At 66.1% G+C, this 552-nt stretch overlaps 1 protein-coding gene across 1 annotated transcript in view; it reads right to left on the bottom strand.

The window, feature by feature from the left end:
* The window catches only part of RNF44 (ring finger protein 44), a 21,210-nt gene that overhangs the window by 2,027 nt on the left and 18,631 nt on the right, over nt 1–552 (bottom strand). Inside the window, 2 exon segments of the mRNA XM_009285768.2 lie at nt 4–239; nt 442–532. Of these exon segments, the coding sequence (XP_009284043.1) occupies nt 4–239; nt 442–532 (327 nt within the window).

Raw genomic sequence — 552 nt, 5'->3', positions numbered from 1 at the left:
TGGGGGGTGGGGGGAGAGACGGGGTGCTCAGATCCGTGCCAGCCCTCCCCCCACCCCTCCACAAGACGGGGACTCACCACGCCGAATGGCAGCTCTTGGTGCAGCGGGTCATGGGGGAGGTAATGCAGCGGCACGGAGGGGGACAGCGTGGGAGCGTGGTGGGACGGGGGGTACGTGAAGCCTGCAATGGGGTGCTGCTCCCCTCGCAGGTCCACATCATTGTCTATCCTCTGCAGAGGCTGTGGGGAAAACAGTTAGGCTGGGAGGGGTGTCCCAAATTACACCCCCCCTGACACTAGCAGGACAGAGGCACCCCGGACATCCCACCCATCACCCACAGCTCAGACCCATGGGGGCTGCAGAAGGACAAGACCTCAAGGTGGTCTTTGTTGGGCCACAGGGCGCATCATGTCCTCAGCCCGTACCCCCACCCCAACTCACCATGCGTGGGTGCTGGGCTTGGAGAGGTACAAACTGCCCCAGGGGGGCCATGTGGGGTGGCTGGTGGGGGGGCACTGGCGGCGGGGGGGGGGGGGGGGGGGAATGGTGGGT

Source organism: Aptenodytes forsteri, unplaced genomic scaffold, assembly GCF_000699145.1.
Source record: "Aptenodytes forsteri isolate BGI_AS27 unplaced genomic scaffold, ASM69914v1 Scaffold54, whole genome shotgun sequence".
Lineage (NCBI taxonomy): Eukaryota > Metazoa > Chordata > Aves > Sphenisciformes > Spheniscidae > Aptenodytes > Aptenodytes forsteri.
This window is presented reverse-complemented; position numbering and strand designations above follow the sequence as displayed.